We start from the raw sequence: 21,402 nt of genomic DNA, 5'->3' as shown, positions 1-21,402 counted from the left end.
AACCATCCAATTCCTCTCTACTCTCCAGTTTTCATTTTGTTGGCTTAGTTTCGTTGTATCTTATTTTTCATTATGTATTTTCATTGAGGTTGTAACGATTATGACATTTTATGATTAATAAGATGAGTATTTATTTATTTGACTGGTGTTGTCATGGAAAAAGAAATAGCTCAGAGTTTCTATAAATGAAAAGTTTCCATAAATAAAAAGTTTCTAAAAATAGAAAGTTTAATGGGAGTTAGAACCTTGCTATGTTTGGAAAGTGTTGTGATATTTGTGGTGATCATTCGGGATGTTTACATGGATGGCAGTCTTAGTGACGTTAGTACCCTGACAAGGGTCTTGGTGATGCTGTCAGTGGTAGTGGTGTGGGTTACGCTGGATACATTGGTGGTGGTCCTTGTGATGTAGGATACCATGGTGGCGTTCATCCTGTTGACGTTTGTTTTGCCTTGGTGGCGGTCTTGTTGGACATTGTTTGGCCTTGGTGGACGTCCTTTTTGACATTTGTTTGGCCTTGCTGGCGGTCCTTATGGACATTTGTGTGGCCTTGGTGGTGGTCATGCGGGATATTTCTATGGTCTTTGTGACGTTTTTGTAGCCTTGGTGGCAACCCTTGTGACAATTGTTGGTCGTAGGACATTACGATATTTCTGCGTGAGCCTTAAAGGTAATTCTGTTCAGTGTGGTACTCGGTCGAGCTCAGAATTATTGCTCTAGAGATATGATATCTCAAACAACTCATGAGGAGATGGTTAGGTTCGTGTGTACCGTTATCTCGAAGGACTTTAGGAACTGAGGGTATAATTGGTATATCAACTTCGGGTGACGATCCGAAAGCATGGTGTAAGGTGATAACCCGAGAGCAAGATTAAACTTCCTGGATACCGTAGCTTGAAGGTCGAGACCTGAGAGCAGAGGAGATGCAAGATTTGAGAGCGATTAATATTGGAGTTGCGGACTATTGGCCAGATAGAGTTCTCATGGATTAGTCGGAGGATGTGCGGGCCATAGTGTTGGTTGCACGGAATATCCTTGACCATTGGTCATTGTGCTAGATTCGAAGACGAATCTATGATAGTGGGGTAGAATTGTAATACCCGTGATCCATTTTTGGGATCCTGGAGTGGGTGTCAATCGACACCAGCATTTCCCATAGCGGACCAACTTAAGTTAAGTGCACGTTTTGTTGTGTTTTGGGTTTTGGAAACCGTATGGGTCGAATATAAAAGGGTTATTTCGACGCCCTTGGTCGTGTTTAGTCACTTTTACTTGTGCAAAGAGAAAAAATTCATGAGAGGTTTATGTGAGTATCCTGTGGAGTTTGTGCCTATTCTTGAGAGATATGTGCTTGTGGCTGGAGATCTGAGGCTAAAGACGTGAAAGGAGCTTGCTGTGGTGCTTTTCTGGTCGTTGGTTGGTCGAATCTCTCTGTGTTGCAAAGGTGAGTGCATAACCATGCATGGCTTATCTAAGCTAAGATCTCTGTTTATATGACTTTGTTTGTTGGGTGATTGATTTCTTTGGATGTTTCTTTGTGTTTCGTAACTCATGTGGCTTGGATTCACTTCTGGGAATGCCTTGGACGCGTGTAAGGTGTTTGGATCTGTGTTTTTTTTTTTAAGAGAAGATATAGAAACTAGAGATCATCTCTTCTACTCTTGCAACTATTCAACGTAAATATAGTCAATCCTCACTGAAGGTATACTCCGAAGCATATTCACAACAGTTTGGAGTTCACTTGTTTCTGTACAGACTATACAGAGCCGTGCCTCAATAGAAACAAAAGAAACTTTGGCCTACGACCACATATTTTTAAAAAATCAATGAATTTAGTTTTCTTAATTAAGCCCTTAATGTTTACTTCAACCTCATAGTTTCTAATTGTTATGCTCACATAATAGCCACGTTCAATTTAAAGAATAAGTCAATTAAAAAAAAACTGAATAAATATTATAAAATTAGAGTAAACATACTTTTTCTACATGCAGTTTTTTCTAAATTGATCACACGAAACAGAACAATCCTCATCTCTCTCGCTCTCTCATTGAGTTGAGTGCTGTTACTATTTCTATACATGAAGTCTACAGAAGCACCTGGTTAATGATTGATTTTAAAAATTTGGTTAATGATTTTTTTAGGGAAGAAGGGAAGAAAAATTTCAGTTTAGACTTTTTTTTTTGTTTTTAAAGTTTGTTGTTTCTTTTGTTATATGACTAGAATTTACCGTTCTTGACACTAAATTTTTTTATGAATCGGAACAATTTTTTTTTACCGCCTCCGGCCACAGTTTACGTTTGCACGGTTCTGAGACTATACTCCTTGATTCCTCTTAACACTGTGTTCAAAAATTCACTCTAGTTTTATGTCTTCCAACTCACAATCACTGGCGGACCTATTAAGGTAGAAGGGGGTTCAATTGACCCACCATTAGCAATGAAACTTTAAGTTTACAATTTGACAGAGGTTAAAGGATTTTCTGGATCCGCCAATGCTCACAATTCATACATAGTTTGTGGCTGGAATAAAATGGTAGATGGCATAGAGATCTTCCAATGTCGGCAAAGAACATATCGACGAGGGGATACGAAACAAATTCAGTTTGTTTAAAAAAAAAAAGAGTTTATCCAACTATAAAAATAGCTTTCGTTATTGGTTTCATATTCGAGCCATTAATACCAACTAATTAATGTAATTTCCTTCATTCTCTATCAAATTCTCCTAATTCTTTTTGTTGTCTTTAATTGTAAAACCATTTTTTAAATGGCAATTGACAAAAATAGCACACATTTAGATTTTTGTTCCAAAGTTAGCACATAGTCTAATATTTTGCAGAAGTAGCATACGGGATACAACATTAATTTCAGAGAAATAATTAAAATAGGAAAATATTGATAAAATTAATAAAATCAGAAATGGAGACTTTTAAGATCCAATTTTCACGGGGACGAGCTCTAATCAGAGAGCGATAGAGCAGTTTCACAAGCTAAATAAGCTCGAAACGAGACGAACAAATGATTCCCATGAGCCAATCGAGCCCTTACTCTCCTAAGATCTTGAAGCATCCCAGATCTCTTTCCAATCGATTTCTCATCTTCGATATGTCATCATGATAGTCGTGTTCTCGCCGACGTGTTTGCTTAGTCGTGTTCTCGCCGCCGTGTTTGCTTAGTCGTATTCTCGTCGCCGATCTGTCCTCACCTTGCTGATTTCGTCGCCTGGCCTATTTTAACTTTTGTGAATTAGATGAGATACGATGGAGTCTTTCTCATTCTTGCTAAAATCAAAGACTTCCAGTTTGGCTTGCTAAGGTATTTGGCAAGTGCTCTCTCTTTCTCTCTCTATGTTGGCCTTCATTACGATTTGATTCATGATCATGATTTTGTTTTTAAAATGGTCTTCCACATACTGCTACTATGTAAATTCATTAAGATGGTTTCAGTGTATTTGAGGATTGACAAATAACTCTATTTTCTGGATGCAGATTTTAAGGTGCTTATAGTGTGAAGCAAGAAGTAGCAGACAAGGGGGCATAAGAATGCTAGGTTCTAGTAACAATTTGAACAGGGGTACCACATGATTGTCATCTGATACCCCGAATTTTTCTCAAGTCTTGACTTTGGAACCGATTAGATAGGCAATCAAATCTATACTTGTTCAAGAGAGCTTAGAATGGTTCTTGGTGTCCCTTGTAGGGCTTTGTTAGAAGGTAATTCTTTTGGATGTCCCATCCTAGACCTTCTCCAGCGGTACCAACTGAGGAGCTGAAACACTTTAAAGAGAGTGTGCTAGATATTTTTCGTTTGTGATTATGCCTTTCGAAGAGGCTGGATATGTATTTTATTGCTTTCTTTCTTACTTGGATTAAACAAGTAAGAGAGTGTGCTCATTTTTGTTGCAAAAAAATTATTTAGGAAGGATCTTTTAAATTCATGATGGTTTTCATAAAAAACATTAAAAAGTGAGTTTTTTTGGCATATGTCAAGATTAGAACCTTATGCCTTTAGGAATTTTATAAGGGAGTGTAACAAATAAGCCAAGTTGTTCATTCATGAAAAGTATAACAATTAACATTAGGTAAAACACCAGGCTGGATGCAAACAAAACTATTTCAAGAAAGAGTGAATGATATTTAGGAAGATTATTTAAAATTCAGGATGGTGTTCATAAAAAAAAAAAATGTGAGCAGTTTGTCATATGTCAAGATTCAAACCCAAAAACTTTACAAAATGTCTTAGAGAACGTAACCAAACCAAGTTGTTCATTCATTGGAAGTTTAACAATTAACACTACTATCTTATTGTTACGTAGTATCTCTTATGTTTAGAGTATTAGATTTGTTTGAAGTGCTCTTAACAAGAACCTTTAATCTGTTTTTCCTTTTGTTTAAGTTCTCTGTTTTTTAGAACTTCTTCTTCTGTTCTTGCAACTTGAAACACCAAAACCTAACATCCAGCACTCCTTGAAATTCCAGGAAGGATTTCAGGAAATTCAGGAAAACTTTTTTAAACTTCAGGATAACCTTCATTAAAAATTTAGATTTTAGGATGACCTTCATAAAAATTCTAGATATTAGTAAACACCCAGATATGCACAAAAATTGATATCATTACCCTTCACTTATAGAGTAATCTTTACATATTGAGGCAAAACATCAAAAAGAGATTTAGAAACACATTTATTTCAATTTTGGAAATATGAGATAATGTTTATGAAGGAAACATTAAACTTCAGGATAGCCTTCATAAAATATTTATAAAGACACAAAATCAAATTATTACTCTTCTATATCTAGATAAAATATCAAGAAATGCACAAAAAAAAAATCAAATCTCTCACTAAAAATAGAGTATGTGATACATTATGGCAAAAATAAATTCAAAATTCAAAAACTCATTTTTTTAGATTTATGAAAAAATTCATAATATTTAGCAAAACATCCTTATAATTTAGGAAGCTATTCATAAAAAAATCAGAAATCTAAAAAATGGTGATTACCAAAACCAGAAAATCTTCCCCCACTGTACTCTGCCTCATCAACACTACTACCCAACTCCGACGAAGTACAAGTCGAAGAGCACATCACCATGATGCACCAAGATTAAGAGGAAAAATAAATGAGTAATCATTGAGAAATAGATGATGTAAGAAGAAAACATTAATCCAAGCTGCAATTTTGTTCTGAAGGAGGTCACTGAAACAGTTCTCATGACAATAGTAGAGAACATCAAAAAGTCCAATTGCAGTGGTTCTGTATAAATTACAGAGTTGTAAGGCATTTTGAAGAGTGAGAGCAATTGAGATTCCAACAAAACCACCTCTATGAAAATCACCAATGAGGACCTTGTCTTCACCGTTTCGCTAGCTGAAAAACAGTTAGCTATCACACACACAACAAACACAAATCAACGACCATTCAAATCAAATAAACTAACAATTAAAATTATACCTTCACCACTATCCCTAGAAAATCTTAATACTTGATTTCTTTACCTGGAGTTTGACCAACTGTGAAAGATTTCTTACTCTGCTCCTCCTCATCCGTCTCTGTTTCATTTCTTCATCTCTAACGCCTTCTTCACTTTACTCGCAGTTGTATGAAGTCAAAGATCTATGAAGCTTGTGACCTTGGACAGGAGCATCACCGTTGTTGCCTTGGACATGAGCATCGTCGGATCCAGATACATTGATGGCCTTGGAACGGCTATTGTTGTTGATCTCGATCTGTAACTGGACAGATTCATCAACATCGAAACTTCGGGAATTCTTAGATCTGATGGATGATTGGTGATTGAAGAGTTTGTCTCCGCTGTTAGAACTCACCGGAGAAAATTAGAACAACGTCGGATATTGTTGTTTCAATTAAAATCATAAGCTTATATTAAATTTTGAGATAAAATAATAATAATATACTAATGCTAGTTTTGGAACATTCCAGCGTGCGTGCTAGTTTTGGAACAAAAACTCAAATGTGTGCCATTCTAGGTATTTCTCTTTTTTATAAACAAAATTTTACATTTATACGAAAAAATATCTTTAAGTTTACGAAAAAATTTATAAAAAGCTTTTAATTCACTGATTTACTATTTGTTTGTGGATATGTGAAAATATTTAATGTGTGAAAATGGTTACCGTATAATTAAACATCAATCCCCTACTTTTTTTAATAAATACCACAACTTAAAGTATATTGTTTATAATATTATAAATATCTATACATCATTTTCTTATAAGCAGATGCACATCTTAACAAATTTCTAACCAAATCATTTTTTTTATACCTAATTATTTTCACAATATTAACAAATTTAATAAAATAAAAATATACAGAATAACATAAAAAAAATCTGGATATATCCATTAAATTAACAAGGTAATAATCAGTTATACCAAATCGACATACATAAACATATTTTCATGATATATAATAAAAATAACAATTTAAAACTTATAACAATATATATGATATATATATTTAAAATTTTCAAAAAATACAATAAACATACCAGCCCGTGATCTAGCACGTATCTTATTCTAGTTATTTTATAATTTGTGTCAAAATATGACTTACTTACCGTTATATAACTGAATTTACTATTGGTTCATCGTTATTTTTTTACCAGTCGAAATACTTAAATCGTGTACCAACCCTTTGATCGAATAAGTGCACCAAGATTGGAGAACCATACGTGTTGCTACTTTTAAAGGAAAAATATTGTACTTGTATACCAACTCTTTGGACTTTGATGAAATAATTGCACCAAGTTTGGAGAACCACTTCTGAGAAAATTTTGTTATATATTTGGATACTACGTACTACAAGTCAAGCCTCATGACATCTTAATTATTATTTAAATCTTCAAAACAGTACCTAATGTGGCTAAAAACCACCAAGGCACCAACTCTTATGTGAGCCAAACAAACCAACCAACAATGTTATTCTTGGGAGTTAATGTCACTTTAACGTGTAGAAAGGTTTAGAACGAGTAGTTGCCACACGAGGACGACTTAACTATATAATATGGAATTTTTGGAAGATTGCGGAAAATTTTCAATGCAAATGGGATTATACTAATAATCTGGCTCAATTATTTAGATATGTTCCTCAGTGAGAGATGAGACAAGAGAGAAAGAGGCTAAGCAATGGAGAAAAGGGAAGGCAAGAGAAGGATAGTGTATTCCAATTCCAGCACAAGGTCATGTTACCCAATGATGCAACTTGGGAAAGCCCTTTTAATAAGAGACGATATACACAAATATTAGGAGGATTAGGATTACTAATATTTGTTAGATTTGATCTTATCTCTTTACTTAAGGCTCAAGCAATTGCTAGCCTATATATATTGTACTCTTCACAATTGATAAGCAATACGAAAACATTCAGAGCAATTCTCTACTTTGACATGGTATCAGAGTCTACCTTTGACCTTTACTAAAAGTTTTGCTCTCGAAAAAAAAACAAAAAAACAAACCAAAAACAAAGAAATTTTTCCTAATCCTCGACGAACATGTCAGGCGATGATACAAAGAAAGAACCTGTCTTGATCTCACCTTACCTGATTCAACCCGGTGAACACAGCGGTTAGATTTTAACCGCAGTGTTGTTGAATGGAGAAAATTATGAGCGATGGTCGAAGTTCATGATGAACGCTTTCCGTACAAAGAGAAAACTGGGTTTCATCAATGGAACCTTGAAACGACCTGAAGATGGTAGCAAAGATGCAAAACGATGGGATATGGCGAATTCCCTAATCATTGGCTGGATCATGGCTAGTATAGAAGAAAAACTGCATTCATCTATCTCTATTGTTGATGATGTTTCTGTCATGTGGGAGAACATCAAAACGAGATTCTCGGTGAACGATGGCACTCGTGAACATCAACTTCATGATGATATACGAAAGACTAAACAAGACGGACAATCCGTGGAGGAATACTACGGCAAGTTAAAGATGCTTTGGGATGATCTTGCTGCTTTTGATAGAGGATTTTCCTGCTGCTGTAAGAAGTCAAGCTGTACTTCAATGGTGCAGTTTAACAAGAAACAAGAAGCGATTCGTATCCATCAATTCTTGATGGGTTTGGATGGTCGTAAATTTGGAACTACTCGTTCGAATTTGCTAGCACATTTACCTGATCTGGACATATGGCAAGTGTGCTCGCAAATTGTATAAGAAGAACGTCATCTTACAGTGACAAGGGAAGAGGAGATGCCAAGCACAGCAATCGGCTTGTCGGTTTCTGTTTCCAAACAATCTCTTCTGTGCACTCACTATAGGCATGTTGGTCATGAGAAACAAAAATGCTTTAAACTTGTTGGTTATCCCGAATGGTGGCCTGATCAAACGGCTTCAAACAAAGGGACTGGTGTTGGTTCTGGCCATGGGAAGAACTCAACACGCAGGGAGACAAAGGACGTGGTTCACAAGCAATTGCTAATCAAGTCAGAACAACACCTCCTGCTGGCATCCCATCCCTAACTCCGGCTCAATGGACCTCGTTTTGATTTGATCATCAACTCTGGTGCGAGTCATCATATGACTGGCGACATTACGTCGCTCAGTGACCTTACTTCTATTGCTGTGTGTCCTATCAAACTGCCGAATAATGGTCTCACGTGGGCTACACGTCGAGGCATCTTAAACCTTGGTGGAAAGATGATTCTCCGAAACGTGTTCTATGCTCCTGATCTACATATTACTCTAATATCAGTCTCTCACTTACTTGATGACATTGCTAGCTCTATGATATTTACCAAATAGTTTTGTTTGATTCAGGGCCAAACTTCAAGGACTTTGATTGGTGCGGGTGAAGCACGGGACGGGGTTTATCATCTGACTGGTGCGGTTATTCCTCAAGCAAGCTGGATTGGAAAGATAGATACTCGTGATTTGTGGCACAGGAGAATGGGACATCCCTCTTCTAAAGTTCTTACTTTATTATCGGGTTTTGGCAATTTTTCAACTGGTGTTAGTGATTTAGAAGCAACTTGTGATATTTGTTGTCGAGCAAAACAGACTCGTTTCTCGTTTTCTGAAAGTTCTAATAAAGCTGAGTATTTGTTTAGTTTGATTCATTGTGATGTTTGGGGTCCATATAAAACGAAATCTACTTGTGGTTCTACATATTTTCTCACCATTGTTGATGACTTCTCTCGTGCGGTATGGACACATTTGTTGCGTGAAAAATCAGCAGTCACAACTGTGCTCAAAAAATTTGTCTCACGAGTCGAACGTCAATTTGGGAAGCAGGTTAAGACGGTTCATTCGGATAATGGCACTGAGTTCCTACCTTTGCGTTTGTATTTCACATAACATGGTATAACTCATCACACTTCCTGCGTTTATACGCCACAACAAAATGGAAGGGTGGAAAGGAAACATAGACATATACTCAATATAGCACGAGCTCTGTTATTTCAATAACATCTTCCTATCAAGTATTGGGGAGAAAGTATTCAGGCTGCGTGTTTTCTCATCAATCGGACGCCTTCTCTGCTCCTTGATGGCAAGTCTCCATATGAAATTTTATATCAACGACCTCCTGATTACACTACTCTTTATATTTTTGGTTGTCTCTGTTATGCAACTCGGACACCTAAAGCTTGTAATAAGTTTGAAGAACGGAGCTCTCGCTGTGTATTTCTTGGTTACCCTTTTGGTAAAAAGGGATGGCTTGTTCTTGATCTAAATACACATGCTGTCTTTGTTTCTCGAGATGTTCAGTTCTATGAAAATGTGTTTCCGTTTGAAGTCTCACACTCTTCTCTGACAGTGACACTTTGGGCCGTGAAAACACTACGGTGATCTCTCCTGATCAGTGTTTCATTGACGTTCCTGCTGTGGACGCTATTCTTGAGGGGGCGTCTACTTCTCCTGCTGAGGACGCTATTCTTGAGGGGGAGTCTACTTCTCTTGATCTGCTGCCACCTCAACCCCCAATATTGCCTGATCCGGCACCGGTTTTAATTGATACTGTCCCGGCAACGCAGACACCACCTGCTGTCGTAGACGAACCACTTGGTCGTGGACACCGCGTTAAACGTCCGTCAGTTTGACTTGAACCGTATGTCACCAACACGGTTGCTGTCAATGATAAACCTCCTCCCTGCGCTTCTCCTACAGTCACTAAGTCTTCAAGTAAGTGTCTCTATCCTTTGTCAGCTTTTATGACTCTTGATAGATTCTCTGCTTTGCAGAAAGCTTTTTTGGCTGTTGTTGATGCATATACAGAACCGAGAACTTTTAAGGAAGCTATGCAACATGAGCATTGGCGCTTATCTTCCAAGGATGAGATTACTGCTTTGGAACAACTTTGAAAGTGGGATGTTGTTGATTGGCCTCCAGGTAAAAAGGCCATTGATTGCAAATGGGTTTTCGAAGTTAAACTCAAATCTGATGGCACCATCGAAAGACATAAATCACGTTTGGTTATCTGTGGGAATCGACAAAAAGAAGGCTCGGACTATGCGTGTCTTTCTCAAATGTTCTGCTGCTAATGACTGGGAATTATACCAAATGGATGTTCATAATGACTTCCTTCATGGCGATCTCAAGGAAGAGGTGTAAATGAAACTTCCTCCTGGGTATACTTCCAGTGATACGAACAAAGTTTGTCGTCTGCGTAAATCTCTTTATGGTCTCAAGCAGGCTCCGCGATGTTGGTTTGCCAAACTCTCTGATTCTTTGCTCCAGTTTGGTTTTGTTCAAAACAAGAAGGATTACTCTTTGTTCTCTTATCATCGTGGTTCGTCATGCATCTACGTTATCGTTTATGTCGACGATTTGATTATTGGTGGTAATGATTCCGCTCTTATCTCGAAATTTAAGGCATATCTTAGTGACTGTTTCCTTATGAAGGATCTCGGTGTACTCAAATATTTTCTTGGCTTGGAAATCTCTCGCAATAACGATGGTATTTATGTTTGTCAAAGGAAATATTCCTTGGATATTGTCACTGAGTGTGGACTGACTGGTTGTTGTCCTTATGATACTCCGTTGGAACAAAATCATAATCTTGCTCGCGACAATGGTCCGTTGTTTGATAATCCCTCTCGTTATCACCGCTTAGTAGGATGCCTTGTTTATTTATCGGTTACTCGTCCAGACTTGAGTTACGCTGTTCATCTCTTTGCTCAGTGTCTTGCTAAACCACGTGCACGCCATTGGATTGCTGCACTTCGTGTTATCAAATACCTTAAGGGTACTCTTGGTCAGGGCTTTTTTCTCAGTTCCGGTAAGGAGCTTCATGTCAATGCTTATTGTGACACAGCTTACTCGGCGTGTCCACTCACTAGGCGCTCTATCACCGGCTATGTTGTTCTTTTGGGCGATTCTCCGGTGTCCTGGAAAACTAAGAAACAGAAGACTGTTTCTCGTTCCTCTGCTGAATCTGAGTACAGAGCAATGTCTTTCACCTACTCGGAGATTCAGTGGCTCATGGAATTGCTTCCTGTCTTTAACATTGTTCATAAGGAACCTGTTTCCTTTTACTGCGACAATGAATCAGCCATCAAGATTTTGAAGAATCCGGTTTTTCACGAACGCACAAAGCACATAGAAAATGACTGTCATATTATCCGTGATGCATTTCAGGCTGGTGAGCTTACTCTGGTGTCTATCTCCACTAAAGAACAAGTGGCCGACTTCTTGACGAAAGCACTAGGACGGGCACAATTCATATATCTACTTGGCAAGATGGGAGTTTGAGATATCCACTCGCCATCTTGAAGGGGAGTAATAAAAGACTATATACACAAATATTAGGAGGATTAGGATTACTAATATTTGTTAGATTTGATATTATCTCTTTACTTAAGGCTCAAAAAATTGCTAGCCTATATATATTATACTCTTCACAATTGATAAGCAATACGAAAACATTCATTGCAATTCTCTACTTTGACACCTTTACTCCAAAAGCTTCTCGATTACGGTTATTGAGGGACACTTCAATCGAATCACTCTAATCATAATTTACATCAATTACACACTAACACCAAAAAATTATAATATAACTAATTAAATAAATAAGAAATAAAATTTTAAAAACTTTATCAATGAGTGCCAGCACGGGTTATCAATCTACTTTGGTTTACAAAACAATTGGTTTACTTTGTAAGCAAACGAAATTTAAAAATCAAATACGTGGTTTGCTCAAGATAGAATTGTTGCATCACAAAAGAAAGAAAAAGACAATTATTTTTGTTTTTGGACCTCTAATTAAATGATAGAAGAGACGGACCAAGAAGACTTGAAGGAACTTTCGTCCGTTGCTGGTTACTTTCTAACAAGATAATTAAATCACCATATTGTACGCGCTTTCGCATCTACCACAAGAGTTAGCGTCCACAAGTCTGATAATCTAATATTTATTTCAGAAAGATACTTCTTTGTATAAATCTCATATAGACATTCAAAGAAACTGGACCAGGGTAACCAAAACTCGCAAAGCCAGCACGTAACTGAGACACTGTTGACAAAAAAAAAAAAAAAAAACTGAGACAGAGTAAAGTTGATAAACACGTGACATAGTAGATGAAGCTTTGATTTTTGTATAGATCTAGCTTGATCTTGAAAAGTTTACAAACTACCTGGGTTATTATGCCAATAAAAAACCATTCAAATCAAATACAAGTATTCTTTATGCAGTTCTGTGAAGACAAAAAATGACCTCTTATGAAAAAAAAAAATGACCTCTTATGGCATTTTTGGTGTTAAACATTTCCATTTAATAATTTAGAGATGAAAGAGATAGGGAGAGAGTAAAACAACATTTATGGTAGTATTTTTTCCAAGATGGGGATGCAAAGGTGGTGCCTAGACATTGCTCTCACGTCTAACATATATAAGTGTTTCTTTGTAAATTGCAAAATAATATATTTTCAAAACTTAATTAGATTTTTAGTACATTTATTATTTATAATTAGAAAAATGGATGAGTTTTATTAATTTGCGTAATAAAAGAATGTGAGATAGATGAGAAATGAGGTAGAGTGTAGTAGTGTGAAATTACAAAAAGGTAGTTCCACAAATTGGCATATGTACAACTCATTTTGTGTAAAGAAATATAAATATTTCATCCATATTTATTGGAGATTTATTGTACTCTATATCAGCTTAATTTGATAAAAGTTTTACAAAAGTTGAAGTAGGTTAATTTGTAACTTTTATAAAATTTAATAACTTAAAAAATATTATTAATAATTATTCAATATTGTTAATCATTAAAGTATTTATTTTAGCTATTTTAATCATAGATATAAGAAAAATTAAAAGGTTAGGGATTACTTTGCAAATAAAAAAGTTCAACTATATTAGACGAAAAAATAAAGTTCCTCTGTATATATAGAACAAAAAAATAACAATTTCTTCTATTTTAGATGTGGATATAGAATAGAGGTGGACTGGAGTAGATTTTTCTATAAAATAGAGTTTAGAGGCAAATATAGAGGTGAGTTATAGATGCTCTAAATGTCAATATAATTTGGATACCTTATATATAGATGGTCCGCGTTGCACGACATGAAAGGATAGAGAGAAAAAGAGAAAGACGTGAAGCAATGGAGAAAAGGGAAGAAAAGAGAAGGATAGTGTTAGTTCCAATTCCAGCACAAGGTCATGTAACACCAATGATGCTGTAATTTTGTGATTTTGTGTGATTTTGTGATTTTGTGATTTTGTGTTTCATGTGGCCTGGTGAGACTCATGTGTGATCTTTGATTGGGGTTGGTGCGATTGGGACAGGAGATCTAGCATGGAGCTTCAAGGAAAAGGATGCTTGGCATCAGTGTCGGTTGACATCAGGAGGGTGTCGGTCGACACCAATGCGAGGACGGCGCGAAAAACCTAATAAGTATTGATTTCACACCTTGTGGAGGTATCGGTCGACACAAACTAGGGTTTTCGGGGGATGTCGAGCAGGTCTTGGTCGACACCAGGAGGGTGTCTGTCGACACCAACCTTCGCCAGGTGTCAGTGTCGATCGACACCAACCTTGAACATCGGCTGAACTTTGTTTATTGCCTGGTTTGATTGTGTTATTTGTTGTTTGTTGATTGGAGATCTCAATTGCTTATGTGTATATAGCCTAGTAGATGGAAGGATTGCCTCACTGAGTATTTGTGATAATGCTCACGCATCTCAATTGTTGTTTCTCGTGCACGTAAAGGCAAAGTATGATCATGGAATCAAGGCAATGAAGAGGAGGATGTTCTAGTGGCCCGACTTGGTTATTGTCTGGCTTATGTTATATTGCTAGAGTTGAGTCGTTGGAATCTTGCTAGGTTACTGGTTTAATGCTTACTGACTTTATTGGATAATCTGTTATTGGTTTATTAGTTATTGGATTAACTGAAGTATTTCTCGTTTAATGTTGTTATTTAATTCCGCTGTTGAATTGATTGGGGTTAGGATGTTATTGAGTATGAGATCACTAGTTAATTATGGTATTAAAAAGAAAATACTTAGGTTCACTCCTAGGGTGAACCTTCTTGTTCACTTCTTCCTTTTCAACCAATCAGAATCTTCTATACATTACTTTATTTAAAAGAATAAATCAAAATTAAATTCAAAAGCAAAACAGATTAAGGAAACAAATTCTGTATAATTTTTTTAAGGAAAGTTAAATATTGGCTTGGTTTAGATTTTACAATTAGAATAAAATGATGTATCGGTTTGGGTTTACAAATAAGGTTATTAGGGTTTAGATTTTACAATTCAAACAAAATTATATGTCGGTTTGGGTTTACAAATAAAGTGGTTAGGGTTTAGATTTTACAATTAAAACAAAACTATATGTCGGTTGGGTTTACAAATGAAGTGGTCAGGGTTTAGATTTTACAATTAAAATGAAATTATATGTCGGTTTGGGTTTACAAATGAGATGGCTAGGGTTTAGATTTTATAATTAGAATAAAATTATATGTCGGCTTGAGTTTACAAAATGATCTGGTTAGGGTTTAGATTTTACAATTAGAATGAAATTATATGTCGGTTTGGGTTTACAAATGAGATGGTTAGGGTTTAGATTTTACAATTAGAATGAAATTACATATCGGTTTAGGTTTATAAATAAGCGGTTTAAGTTTTTAATTTTACTGATTTTGTTTCCTTATTTTATAAGAAGGTGAATGATTAAGTTCTTAAATTCATTATGACATGTCAGATTTTCATTGACTGGGATGTTATTGGATGGGTGATTTCTAAATCCATATGAAATTGTAAATTCTAGAAATCAAAATACATGGATTTTAAAATAACATGTTTTATCCTTGGATTTGAATCCTTCTATTTTACACTTTCAAATCCATACAAATCCATTTAAAACATAATGTGGATTTTGAAATCTAAAAACAAATCATAAAATGAATAACATGGGGTTTTAACAAGTATTTGTAAATCATAGAACCAATAACACATCATTTTGATAAGTATTTTAAAATCAACGATTGAATCCATTAAAATCATAGAACCATTAACCCCCTCTAAAATAATGAGAAGTGAACAAAGGGGTTCACCTTAGGAGTTAACCCAAGAATTGTTCAAAAAGAAAAAAGTCGGATCGTTTTAAATGCAACTTGGGAAAGCCCTATACTCCAAGGGCTTCTCAATTACAGTTTTTGAGGGACACTTCAATCAAGTAAGCTCTTCTTCTCAACACTTCCCTAGTTTTCATTTTGTCACCATAAATGAAAGCTTACCAGAGTCTGACAAACTAGGACAAATGGAGTTGCTCATAAAGGTCAACAAAACCAGTGAGGTAAGCTTCACGGATTGTATAGCTCGGTTGTTGCTGCAACAAGACAATGATATTGCATGTATCATCTACGACGATTACATGTACTTTTGTGGAGCTGCAACTAAGGAGTTCAACCTTCCCAGCTTAAAATAACCCATTCTGAAATCACTCCTTTCACTTAACCTTGGATTTTTATTTTTTACTTTGTAGATCATGAAATGCAAGAACAAGTGGTGGAAAATTTGTATCCATTACGATACAAAGACCTACTTGCTTCAGGATTTGGGCCTATAGATCGATTCTTCAAGTTCTGTAGGGAAGTAGCCAGAAAAAGAACAGCTTCTGCTGCTATCATCAACACTGTGAGCTGTCTAGAGAGCTCGGATTTGTCATGGCTGGAACAAAACATTGGAATTCCGATGTATCCTATAGGTCCTCTTCACATGCCAGCTTCCCCATTTTCTAGTTTACTTGACGAGGACAAGAGGTGCATCGAATGGCTAAACAAGCAGAAACCAAGGTCAGTGATATACATAAGCTTGGGAAGCATAATTGACATGGGAACTAAAGAACTTTCGGAGATGGCTTGGGGGTTATGTGATAGTAACCAACCTTTCTTATGTGTCATCAGACATGGCTCCGAGTCAATACTAGAGGAAGTCAATACGATGGTCTCAGAAAGATTAGGATACATTGTGAAATGGGCACCGCAGATTAAAGTACTTGGACATCCTGCAGCGGGAGGCTTATGGAGCCACTGTGGATGGAACTCAATACTTGAGAGCATAGCGGAAGGAGTTTTGTATCCATGCATTACAAGAACAAGTGGCAGAAGATTTGTATCCATTACGATAGAAAGACATACTAACTTCATGGTTGGGGCCTTTAGATCGATTATTCGAGTTCTGTAGGGAAGTAGCCAACACAAAAACAGCTTCCGCTGCTATAATCAACACTGTAAGCTGTCTTGAGAGCTCGTCTCTGTCATGGCTGGAACAAAAAGATGGAATTCTGATGTACCCTATAGGTCCTTTTCACATGACAGCTTCCCCAACTTCTTGTTTATTTGAAGAGGACACGGGCTGCATTGAGTGGCTGAACCAGCAGAAACCAAGGTCAGTCATACACATAAGCGTGGGAACCGTAGTTCAAATTGAAAACAAGGAAGTGTTGGAGATGGCTTGGGGGTTGTGTAATATAGCAACCAACTTTTTTTATGGGTTATCCGAGGAGGTTACATCATTGGCAATAACATGATAGACTCATTTCCAGATGAAGTCAATAAGATGATCTCCCAAAGAGGATACATAGTGAAACGGGCACTGCATATAGAAGTACTTGGACACCTTGCAGTGGGAGGTTTCTGGAGTCAGTGTGGATGGAACTCAATACTCAAAAGCATAAGACCTTCTCCAATGGAAGGTTGTTATTTTGAGGATGTTATAATTTTTTAACAATAAATTTTGTACTTTTTAATATAAGAACCTTAATAAGTTTAATTAAAATTATCTCTCTCCAATGGTAAAACTTTTATTGGAGTTCTTATTGAGCAAAAAATATGCAGCCTGCAAATGAAATAAGAAGAACTCAAAGTCTTCACTAATTCTGTTTTGCCATTCACTCAACACATATTCACTTGCTTTGTATAATATACAATAGCTTCTGTACCATGTTCCTTCAAGCTTTATCTATTTACCGTGTACCATACAGGCGATTTTGGTCTCAGGCTCAGCGAAGGGTTACCATCTGATGTCTTCTTCTTTTTGTTGTCCTCTTCTTCTTCTTCTTTAGATCTCCATTAACCCTCAACAAAAACAGTAGAACAAATCAAATTGATGAAAAAAGCGTAGAAAATTGAAACAGAACATAATACAAACCGATCCAAGCTTTCATCAAAGAACTTAACAGAACAGAAACGGATCAAAGAACAAAGCATAACAATGATAAAAACAGAACATAACACAAATCGATCCAAGCTTTCATCAAAGAACATAACATAACAGAAACGGATCAAAGAACAAAGCATAACATTAATAAAGAACAAAACATAGCACAAACCGATCCAAGCTTTCATCAAAGAACAAAACAGTAGAATGGAGAATCAGACTATAAAACCTTAGAACTCTGAAATTAATCACAGAGAGGGAGAACAAAACTTTGCACAGACTTATGAAACAACACCAAATTATGTAGTTGTACTACTTAAGGTGTCAATCCAAATGGTATGTTGCTAGCAATCAATATGCAATAAAAAAATCACAAGTCAAGCCAATTCAAAAAGAGTGTTTGTCTAACAATCCTAGAATGATCAGAATGCAAAACGGAAATGAGCTACAAAACTAGAAACGAAAATGTATGATAAGAAGTAAGCGTGAGTAAAAATGAAATCGAATCTAAGCAAGAATTAAATAGCAAGATGAAAAACGGTTTCATGAATGCAATATCAATCAAAAGATAGAAGTCCTAAGGATGGGAGTAATTGATGTTGGTGGGGTATCCTAGTCTACAGAGTGTTTAACATGCCACAAGTAAACTATCCCTAAACAATGAACATCACTGACTTAGCTAATCCAATCTCTTGACAAAAGCTACTCAGACTCAACCACTTCCAAACCTAGCTCTCGCTAGAGAAACATGATCAAGCAGGCATGACAAACAAGTTCATTCACGTCAACGAACATTCTAGACAACTAATCTCTTAGGCTAGGAATGTAAGTCTCTGGCACTAGTTGGTCAGACATTTCATTAAACACCTTTTGGATGCAGAAATGTCTAAGACCTAGTTTCAGTTGATCAGAGAGAAACTAGTATTTCTAACTCTAGTCCAGAAGAGAATCATACAAATCAAAGCTTAAACACCCTACATCCTAAGATACTCCACCTAATCTATCACATCCTCAAGAACTCTAACACTACTCAGATCCAGAAATCAACATCAAGGAGACAAACTCAGAAAACATTGAATCAAGCATCATTAGATAGATAAAAATGGGAAGAAAAACTTTGTAGAAGAAATCAAATGCAAAAACTGAATAAACTCAAAGATATCGGAATACAAAGTCTGAGAACGTTTTTGGTGGCTAGGTAAAACCTTAAGGAAAAATAACAAAAACGAGATAAAAGATGTCTCAAGCCAAGACTTAACAAAATGTATTTATAGTAAAAACATCCCTAAAACTTAAAACAACAAGATAGAGCGTCGGTTCGGGAATCGGGTTGTCCAAGTCGAGTGTCGTTAGTCCTGGGAGTGCGTCGGTCGAGCTGGGTCGAGTGGAGGGGTGTTGGCTCGACCCAGAGTGGTATTGACTCGACCCAGAGTGGTGTTGGCTCGACCCAGAGTGCTGTTGGCTCAACCCCGAGTGGTTTTGGCTCGATCCAGAGTGGTGTTGGCTCGACCCCGAGTGTTTTTGGCTCGATAGTCATCAATACAGCATCATCAGTTTCTGTTTGCAAAGAAGTAGGTTCTCCAGAAATATTTCCCCTCGAATTTACTTTTAGAACATTGAGCCACAAATGCTTTGGTTTCTTTATGTATGGGTACGAAATACAAAAAACTTGATGGGCTTGAGATGCTGTTTTGCAATCAACGTGGAAAGGTTACACATATTATATATGAAGGTGATAGTGACAATATATACTTAATGTGGACAATTATATACATACCTAGAATAAATGGTTTGTATTTATTGTACTTTCTGGATGAAAAAACGTCTACAACGCCACCATTACTTATGTGAGTGCCTCTACCAATAACAAGGTCATACCACTTGCGCTTTAATAGTGTGATCTTCAACCCAAGCATCCCCTCATACTCAAGTTCTATGATATCAGTTAATGTCCCGTAGAAATCTGCAGCATCAGATGCTTTCGCATAATTTTCACCTTTAACAGAGACCCCATAGTGACATGTCTTTCGTCCAACACCGTGATTCTTTGTATAAAACAAATAACCTCTTGTAAAATACATTGGCCATGTTTTAGCATTGTTCAAAGGTCCATGCACAATCTCTTGAACCCAAGTAAGAAATGGATTTGAGGCGTTCCAATAACTAACATGCATATATATAAGTTCCGTTATGTTAAATAATAACAATAAGTACAATATGTATATCACAAAAAATGGTTTAACATACATATTCTTTAACCCAAGAATGATATTCGTCAGCTCTTTTCGCGGAGAGTTCTTTCTCGGTAAGTCCTGGATATTTTGCCGAAATATAATCCTCAAACATACTAAATATAGAAAGACCAGATCACCACAAATGTATATGAGAAAATATGGTGGAATTAGATATCTTAAAATGTAACTAATTTGTGACATATAACTAATTATATACCTCTCAATTGGTTGAAAATAGTCACAATTCCGTAAAACATATGTGTTTGCGCAATGATAGTTATCACCTGAAAGCCATATTTCATTCATTTCTCCACTGGGACGGCCAACTTGAGTAAATATAGAGGGTACTCCACGGACATGATATTCAGACGCTTCACCTTCATCAAATCTTGTTAATCTGACCATAAAATTAAAAAGTAATTATTATGACTATTAAATTAAATATCACTTTAAAAATATTTACTCTTAATTTCTCACCTTGATTTTGTTTGTATGTTCGCAGCAAAGTAGTGCTCAGAGAAATAAGCAATCTCGTCATTGATATATGATTCAACAATTGATCCTGCCACATATCTTTTGTTCTTTGCTTTTCCTTTCAATTTTTTGAAAAACCTTTCAAAAGGATACATCCACCTATATTGGACAGGGCCTCCCAGTTCAGCTTCGTAGGGAAGATGTATAGGCAGGTGCTCCATGACATCAAAAAAGGATGGTGGAAATATTTTTTCCAAATTGCAAAGGATTAAAAAAATGTTCTGTTTTAGAATTTGAAGTCGACTTGTTTGCAAAGTTCTCGAGCATAAGTCCCGCAAAAATGCTCCAACCCCTACAATATTATATTTATTCAAACTTCATCATATTAATTTCGGAGAAACCTTTACTCACTTCATATATATATATAGAACTTTAAATAATTAATTAATATACCTGATAACGCAAGATGGACATTCCGGTCAAGGAGATCTGCAAAGATAAATGGAAGTAACCGCTCCATGAAAACATGGCAGTAATGGCTCTTCATGTCTGAAAACTCTCCATTTTCCATATCAACACAACTAGCTAAGTCTGCTGAATAGCCATCTGGGAATTTAACCGAGTATTTCACACATTCCAATAAGCTTGTTTTGGCTTCGTCTGTCAATGTATAGGGCAGGAAAGGTGATTTACCCCTACTATCAAGATGTAAGTGTGGCCGAGAACAGAACTTTGCTATATCCAACCTTGACATGACGAATCTTTTGATTTTTCTTTCACACGCATAAGAGTGTACATGATGTTGTCCAAAAAATTCTTCTCTGTATGCATCACATCAATATTATGCCGGAGATTAAAGTCCTTCCAGTACGGTAGCGACCATAAAATGCTTTCCTTGTGCCACTTATGGTGCTTTCCATATCCATGCATCTTCCTTTCATGACCATTCCCACCGACGTCTTTGGTTCTTGGTGGATTTACAGAATTCAACCGCTCATAATTCTGGTGGATACTCTCTTGTAGCGTCTTTTCGCTTCAGGAAGTCTTTTTTATTTCTCCATAGAGGATGA

General features: G+C 36.3%; 1 protein-coding gene, 1 long non-coding RNA gene and 1 pseudogene across 2 annotated transcripts; all 3 read left to right on the top strand.

Annotated features, from left to right (window-relative positions):
- The first annotated feature begins 2,844 nt into the window (after positions 1-2,844).
- Positions 2,845-4,139, top strand: LOC104711124 (uncharacterized). The gene is made up of 2 exons (XR_755209.3): positions 2,845-3,311; positions 3,485-4,139. It is a non-coding gene; the product is annotated as an uncharacterized LOC104711124 (long non-coding RNA).
- A 3,501-nt stretch (positions 4,140-7,640) lies between these two features.
- Positions 7,641-10,057, top strand: LOC147938564 (uncharacterized). Its single transcript, XM_087465676.1, has 5 exons — positions 7,641-8,149; positions 8,279-8,443; positions 8,564-8,711; positions 8,778-9,301; positions 9,754-10,057. Exons 1-5 carry the CDS (start codon positions 7,641-7,643, stop codon positions 10,055-10,057), a joined length of 1,650 nt encoding a protein of 549 aa, XP_087321802.1.
- A 3,504-nt stretch (positions 10,058-13,561) lies between these two features.
- LOC147938563 (UDP-glycosyltransferase 76E6 pseudogene) lies at positions 13,562-16,649 on the top strand (annotated as a pseudogene).
- The last annotated feature ends 4,753 nt before the right edge of the window (positions 16,650-21,402 follow it).

The sequence above is a fragment of the Camelina sativa genome, chromosome 9, assembly GCF_030686135.1.
Source record: "Camelina sativa cultivar CO46 ecotype springtype chromosome 9, ASM3068613v1".
NCBI lineage: Eukaryota > Viridiplantae > Streptophyta > Magnoliopsida > Brassicales > Brassicaceae > Camelina > Camelina sativa.
Note: the sequence above shows the minus strand (reverse complement) of the source record. Positions and strands in the feature narration are given on the sequence as shown.